Source organism: Gracilinanus agilis, chromosome 4 (genome assembly GCF_016433145.1).
Source record: "Gracilinanus agilis isolate LMUSP501 chromosome 4, AgileGrace, whole genome shotgun sequence".
Classification (NCBI taxonomy): Eukaryota; Metazoa; Chordata; class Mammalia; order Didelphimorphia; family Didelphidae; genus Gracilinanus; species Gracilinanus agilis.
In genome coordinates, this window is record NC_058133.1 from 106330629 (window position 1) to 106338816 (window position 8188).

The following is an 8188-nucleotide window of genomic DNA, read 5'->3' on the forward strand; positions in this document are numbered from 1 at the left end:
CTTTGTTTTATTTGTTCTTGTTGTCTTGAGAGATCATTAGCTTCCAATTGCTCAATTCTAGCCTTTAGGGATTGGTTTTCGGCTATAATCTTTCGGTTTTCGGCTATGATCTTCTGGTTTTCGGCTATAATCTTCGGGTATTCCTTTTCAATCTGGTCATTTCTGGTGTTCAATTTGCTTATCAGTTCATTTGGTTTCTAAGCCTCACTTTTCAATTGCAGGATTCTACCTTTTAAACTGTTATTTTCTTGCCAGATTTCTTCCATTTTCCTCAAAATCTCAGTTTTGAACTCTTCCATAGCTTGTGAGGAGTTTTCCTTATTTGAGGAGGGTCCGGATGCTTGATTGTTCTCCTCCTCTGTTTGCTCGGTTGTCTGGATTTTCTCTGTGTAAAAGTTGTCAAGTGTTAAAGACTTCTTTTTCTTGTTGTTAATCTTTCTCTTCTGAGCTTCCTGAGACTGAGTAGCCATCGTTAGCCCAGCAGCTTCTCAGGTTTATCCTTGCGCTCAGGGTCTGTCCGCGGTCTATTGGCTCCTGAGGTCTGTCTGGTTTTTTCCAAGGTCAAGCCCCTTGGTGGACCCCCTTGCTTGATCTCTGCCGGAGGTTTCTTTACAGGTCTCAGGGCACTGCTTCCACAGTCGTATGCCCGTCTGCACTGGTTCCCCACTCAGGGTTTCAGAGCTTTAGCTCCTTACTGTGTCTGCCTCCACCTGTGCCTGCGCTCTCAGCCGGCGCTCTGCGCCCTGCGTCTGCTCCGGGCGTCCTGCTCCTGCGCTCAAATTCCGCGTGCGCTCGCTAGCTTCCTGGGGTCCCAAATCCCGCCACTCTCAGGAACAGGCCCCGGAGCTGCCAATGACTCAATGGGTGCCCCAAACTTGCTCTATTTCTTTTTAGCTGGCTTCGGCGCTATAGGTGTTGTGTGTGGAGGGGGTAGGGGTGGGGTGGTTGCTCAGCCCGTGATTTAGTGAGAGCTGTTTCACCCCTTTATAGCATGGAAATGCCTCGATTTCACGTACCTTCCATGCTGTGCCCTGTTGTGGGGTTCCTCCATTCATCTGGACTTGTTTTTATGTCCCCTTGAGGAGTTTTGTGGGTTTCGGGCAGGAGAGGTTAAGAGCTGCTTCTTACTCTGCCACCATCTTAACCCGGAACCCCTACATCATATTCTTACTGGATATCACCATTTTGATGTCCCATAGGAACATCAAACTCAATATGTCCAAGATGGAACTCATTGTCTTCCATGTCTCGAACTTCCACATTTCTATTCCATGTACCATCATCCTACCAGTCACACTGGTTCTCAACCTTGGGAACATCCTTGACTCCTTTTCAATTCCTTCTTCCTCACCTTTCCCCAATCCCATATCCTATTATTTGCTAAATTTTGCCCATGCCCAGTGGTGGAATCCACTGATTGATGCAGCCAGGAGGGTACTCTGATATGTCAGGCAAATATGCAAAGCCCCACCTAGTCTGGGAAGAGGGAACCTGGATTAATTGTGGGTTCTCCTAGATTTAAAGACCAACCCAGTGTCCTGTTTTCTGTGGTTTCGGGGCTTCTTGCCATCGTCTTCATCACTGCTCTCCTCTTCACCTTGTGGTTCTGGAATAAATGGAAAAAAAGTGAGTCAAATGTATTTTCAGATTGTGTATGAAAATTATCCTTTGTATTTAAAGTCTACCTTTAGGCAAATTTAATCCCCAGTCCAGCTCCATTTGGAAGAGCATACTAGTTGCATAAAGCCCTATTCAGTTCCTATATGCTCCCTGTAACTAAGACAAGGTAACTAGGACTTTGTCTCTGGGAGAAGAAATTTAAGGTCATATTGACAGTACTCGGTAGAACAGAAACAACTGAGTGGCATATAGTTAGCAAGAATGATGAATTAAAATAAGATGCTACCAGATGACAATTTCTTTTCCTTAACTCCTAAATATAATTATTCACTGCCTCACCCAAAGTGACCTCCTTCCCTTACTCTAGCATTGGCAGAGGCTCCCCAGTAGTAGCTTTAGTGTATCTTGGGGTCTCTGCCACACCTAGAAACTCCCAACTGACTTGAGGTTAGGTTTCATGCCACTTGTCTGGGCTAGCAACAATTTCTTCTTGTTACACTGTAAACCCCACCCAAGAGGTAGGGTTTTAGTCCTCTCAAAGAAGCATAACTATTGATTTCAAAATTGTTGATGATCATTTAAATTAGGTCTGCATGTATGTTTGTGTTGTTCATTTAATATGAAACATGAATCAAATCTGCTACTCTTGGATGCCCTCTCCCCAAGACTTTTTTTTTAAGCTCTTACCTTCCATCTTAGAATCAATACTGTGTTTTGATTCCAAGGCAGAAGAGTGGTAAGGGCTTAAGTTAAGTGACTTACCCATGGTTACATACCTAGAAAATATCTGTGGTCATATTTTGAACCCAGGACCTCCCATCTCTAGGCCTGGCTCTCAATCCACTGAGCCACCTAGCTGCCCCTGCCAAGACTTCTAATTGTCTTTATTGGGTCATACAAGACTGACCTAATCTGGAAAAATGAGCAAGACAATCTCCCATGTACATTCCATACCCAAGAAGAGAATATGATAGGTGAGGACCCATCTAATGTAAAAGCCCAGATGCTACTGACATCTCTCTTATCCTATTGCTTTACAGAACAAGTATCTTACTTCCGTGTCACCGTTGTCCCCTTGGTGACACTTTCTCGATCCAGAGACCGAGCAAAAAACATCTATGGCTTTCTGCCCCAAAGTCAAGTAAGGCCTGGTAGGTTTTTCTTCTCATGTTTCTGGGTTCATAAAGAATGAATTGACTTCTATTTCAGCTTTCAAAGGAGCACAGATTTAGAGCTGAAAGGAACCATGGAAGTCATTTTTTATAATTCCCTCAAATGTGTATATGCTGAAAATAGACCCAGAGAGTTTACATGATTTGTCCAGGTTCACACAGGTAGCAAAAAGGACAGAGCCAAGATTCAGACCCAACTCTTCTGACTCCTAATTCAGGGATCTTTCATCTTTTATTGTTACTCTGGAAAGTGCAAAAGAATGAGACCAGTGAATCCCAGATTGTATTTTTAGTGAGATAGCTAGTGAGATGACCTAAGAAAGCTGCAGGAAAGGTGCAAGGGAGAAATGGAAAAGACTAGAGAGTGGGAAGGGGAAGTACAGCCAGAATTAAAGAGCAGGAAGAACATAAGCTATGAAACTACACCTAGTCTAGCGTCCCTCAGTCGCCAGCCATCATCTGGCTCAACTCAGGATGGGAGTGGGGAGCAACAGACAAAACTTCTCTGGTCACAAGAGTATCAGTCTAGCTACCAGAATAATCTTTCTTATCCACAAGTCTGGTTGTATCACTCATTCTTCTGTTCAATCAATCGACAAACATTTATTAGGCACCCACTCTATGTCTTGCACAGTGCTGGGTATTGAAGGGACAAATAAAAAAGTGAAACACTCTCTGCCTTCAGGAAGGTAACATTCTATTGGAAAGATACACCATTCACAGATAAGTAAATACAGTATATATACAAAGGAAAAACACAGTGATTGTTGGGGGCAGAGAGAACTAAAAGCTGGGGAAAAAAGGAACACCTCTGAAAGAGAACACTTGAATGGAACTAGGGTTCCAAGAGGAAGAGATGACTAAGGAGAGTATTCCAGGCCCCCAGAACAGCCTTGCCTGGGAGTAGGAGAAGAGGAAGAGTGAGTAGGTCCATTTGCCTAGTGCAATGATGGGCAATTTTTTAAAGAGGGGGCCAAAGGAAAGGAAATGTTCATCTGTCAGTCTGTTTCTAAGGCAACTCTTTTGAAGTTTCATTGTATTGTATCCTACTCATTTTATTTGCCAGATTAGGAATAATGTCGGAGGCCCCGGATAGAACATTTCAGGGGGTGCATCTGGCCCACAGGCCTTAGTTTGCCCATCACTGGTCTAGAGTATTAAGGGCATGAGAGGCTCTAATGTGTAATCATCCTTGAAATATAGGCTGAGGCTAGATTATGAAGGAAAGGTAGGTACCATACAGAAGAGTTTATCCTAGGTACAATGGGTAAGCCACTGAAGTGTTTAGAGCAGGGAAGTGGGATGGTCAGATCTTCACGCTAGGAATACTAATCTGGGCCAGGCATGCTAAAGTCCCCCTGAAGTCCCTGGAGTTCACCTGAAGTTCTGTCAGAGTGGCTGAGGCTGGAAGTTCACTTGAAACTGGGAATTTTGAACTGTAGCAGAGCTCAAATCTGCCATGTATCTACACCAGATCTGTCACCAATGTGGTGAACCCTTGGAAGTGGAGAGCCAACAGACTGCCTAAGGAGAGGCTAATCAGCACAGTTCAGGAGAATAGAGTAAGTGAAAACTTCTAAATTACTCAGTATTGAGATCAAGACCATGAGTGGACACTGAACAGGAAGGAAGGAAGGAACAAAAGGAATGAAAGAACAAAGGAATGAAGGAAGGAGCCAACCAACCAACCAGTTTGACAGTACAGAGAATGGAGGGTCAAACTGGGTGCAGAAGGCTACTGAAATAGACTGATCCCTAAGACCTGAAATTGGGTGGTAGTAGTATGAGTGGAGAAAAAAGTTTAAAAGATGTTTTGGAAGTAGGATTGACAAGACTTGATAATTGATTGAACATGGATAGTGGGGTGTGATGAGAGTGAAAAATCAAAAACAATTCCTCTGCTGCAAACTTGGTTTACTGAAGAATGATGGAGGATGGAGATATTGCCAGATATAATAAAGTTAGAAGGAAAAATGGATTGAATAAGAATGAAAATGTGTTCATTTTGGAAATGTTGAATTTGAAGTACCTATGAGATATACAGATAAAGATATCAAGCAGATAGTTGGAGACACGGAACTAGAGCTCGAGAAAAATGAGGGTGAGATAAGTAGATTTTGGAGTCATCTGTATATGAGTATTAGATACATGGGAAATAATGAAATGGTCAAGAGAAAGTATATAGAAAGAAAAGGAGTCTATCTTAATATCTCCTTCTCCAAGAAGGTTCCTTTGATCTTCTGAGTCAACAGCAAGCTTTCCTCTCAAATTCACATAAGTTTTTTGTTATTATTCCTTTCTTGTGCTTAATACTTTATCATGTTAGATTAGGGTTAAAGTATAATGAAAATAATAATTTTATAATAAATAATAAATTATTATAAATAATAAATAATGAAAAGAATAATTCTTATTATAAATAATGAATAAATAATTCTTATTATAGGTAATAATATAAAAAAATAATAATTCTTCCTCTATGTCTTTAAGGTCGGCGTCACTCAAGAAATATCCGTATTTTCAGTACTGAGAGTCTCATCCCCAGAAATTCAGACAATCCTAACTCTGAACATGTGGTAAGACCCAGGCATACAAACACATACTCACACACACATCTTCATATTCTTGGTCCATATGCACACATAAGCACACATACACATGTGTACATGTATGTATACATATATTCACATGTCCACTATACAACACTTACATATCTGCATAACAAAGAACCCTTGGCTTTGGGGCTTTTGTGTCTAGCACATAACATCTAAAGAAAAATTAAATTAAAACTACTTTGATTCCTAAAGTTACCTTTCTATGTCCTTGAATTGAACTCAGGAATTCAGCTATCCCTCTGAGTTAAAGTTATGATTAAAAGAAAAGTTATCTCTCAAAACCGTAACCTCTAAGATACTTCCAGACCATCTGTTTGCTATCTTTAAGCCCCACAAGTTAATTTAGTCTATCCCCAAAAGATATGTCATTGTCCTCGCCTGCCTTTGTGCATTTAGGGAAGTTTTTATTTCTTTCAAGGAGATGGTGAGGTCTGGTAGTTTTGATTCCCTAACAAAGACTACAAGATGTGCATGGGTTCCATAAAATAACTAATGTCCCTTAGTTGATAGAGAGGAGTGGTGATTAGCCTCATGTGAATGCCAGTCAACCTTTCTTAGTATAGGCACTTGTAACGCTCTTGTCCCAATCCTACAATCTATCACTTTTTCTCCATGCCTACCAAGACTCCTTTATTGTTGTATGTCATTAGAGAGGGTCCTCTCCTTCTCATTGGCTTTACTGAGGCTGGCAGTCTGACCCACTTTGTTGACAGTGAGACCCATCACTTTAATACTGCTTTAAGTGCTGAAGCTTGTACCTCAGTTTACTCTTATTAATTTTATTTGCCACACCTCTATGCCTCCATAAAATATCACAATACAATAATCAGAGAAACTCAGAATTGGGCGAGAAGGACCTCAGAGTTCATCCAGTCCAACCCATATATGAATAGGAATCAACTCCATCCCATATCTCATATTTTCACAACCCATCTATGAAACATACTAGAAAAAAAAAATCTTTTCTGGTTCCTTGGCCCAAAGTAAAGCAATTTTGTAATGCTCTAGTAGATCTGGAAAACATGCCATGAAGGAAAAAACCAAAAGCAAAAAGCAACACATCATGATGTGGGTGGGAAAAATTATGCTAAAGTCCCATGTCCCTGTTCTGATCCATTTAAATCATTTCCCTATTTCCTTACAGTTCTCACCAACAGTACAGGTTCTCCAGTCATGCAGAGCCAGTGTTCCTGCCATCACGTATGAGGTTGGAATCTATGACAACACTGCTATATCCCAAGTCTGTGGGAGCTTTATCCCTGCAGCAGACTATGTCAATGTTGGAGCTTCCATAGAAAGCACAAGCACTTCTTCAGAGGATTCCCAGGATTATGTCAACATGCCCAATGCTGAAGAAGTTTCTAGGAATCCAGATGCAATAAACTCATTGACTGGAAGTCTCCAGGATCCTCAAACATCTGAAGAGAGTAAACCCAGTGCAGAAAGAGATAGAAGCTCAAGAGGTGTTGAAGACTGTGCCAGTATTTGGGTTCTGGACCTTGAGGACAGTGACTATCTTGGGGATGCAGAGGGCTCTTCTCAGTCTTCCAATGACTATGTAAATGTGCCTGCAGCAGACAGTGAGGATGATCAGGGCAGACAACCCTGGGTGACTTTTCAAGACTATAGGGCTTATGACAATGTCCTTTGGGCTGAGCCTAATGGGAAAAAGTCACATGCAGGGGAAGGGTTGACCTCAATAAATATAGGAGACATGCTGGTTTGGACTCCCAGTCTCCCTTTTGATGTCCAAAATGAAGAGCAAAGAGAGAACTCACTTGACTTCTGGGATTATGTGAATATGGAACCATCAACCGAGATTGGAAACAGCCAAGAAGAAACATCTGGAGAAACAGATAGTGAGGAATCTGATGACTATGTAAATGTGCCAGGTGTGATCGAGGAGGGAAAGATCAGTATTGAGCATGGACCCGAGGCAAAGGAACTGACTGCACAGGAGAAATCTACTAGCCAGGATGGAGATTTCTCTAGGTTCCTTCATAGTTTAACTTCTGTACCCACCTAGCAGGGACTGAAACCAATGGAGGACTGAGAATCTTTCAATCTGGGCCATCTAATGAAAGATGAAAGAGGTGACAAGCGGGCAAAAGGACCTACGAAAATGGTGAGGGCAGGGGAGGGAGAGTGGCAAAAGCAAGAAAGGAACTACTCTTAAGCCATGGAACCTAGTAGAAATAGCATAGACCTGCAAACCAGGAGAATCAGAGATGTACTCTGGTTCTACCAAGAGTAAGTGTAAGTGGTTCTACCACTTGAAGTTAGTTACCTCCCTGCACTTCAGTTTCATTATCTGCCAAATGGGCATATCTGCCCCCACCTACCTAAGAAGCAGTGTGATACAACAGAAAGCACTATACATTTGGAGTCAAAGGACTTGGGTTCAATGCCAGCCTCACCTAATCCCAGCAAAATCATACCTAGGCATGGGCTTGGGAAAATAACCTCCCAGGGCCTCAGTTTCCTCATCTGTAAAATGAGGGACAGGACTAGATGGTTTCTAAGGTCCCTACCAATTCCAGATCTATAATCCTGCCCCTCAGAGTTCCCATGAGGATGTTCTAATGATGGGAAAGCACTTTATAAAGGCAGGGGTAATGCAAATATAAGGAATGATCATTCCAAACCAGTGATGTTACTAATGCCTATCTCAGAAAATCACCATTAACAATGCTGCTAAAATTATATTTTGAAGCAGTTAACATACTTCATCATAAAAATGCCAACTGATGCAGAGTGAAATGAACAGAACCAGGAGAACAT

The 8188-nt window shown here is 41.8% G+C and overlaps 1 protein-coding gene across 1 annotated transcript in view; it reads left to right on the forward strand.

Moving 5' to 3' along the window:
- LAX1 (lymphocyte transmembrane adaptor 1) overlaps positions 1 to 7433 on the forward strand; it is a 22721-nt gene extending 15288 nt beyond the window's left edge. The window contains exons 3-6 of the mRNA XM_044674926.1: positions 1476 to 1626; positions 2661 to 2771; positions 5283 to 5368; positions 6552 to 7433. Coding sequence (XP_044530861.1) covers positions 1476 to 1626; positions 2661 to 2771; positions 5283 to 5368; positions 6552 to 7433 — 1230 coding nt within the window. The remainder of the gene's footprint in view (positions 1 to 1475; positions 1627 to 2660; positions 2772 to 5282; positions 5369 to 6551) is intronic.
- The last annotated feature ends 755 nt before the right edge of the window (positions 7434 to 8188 follow it).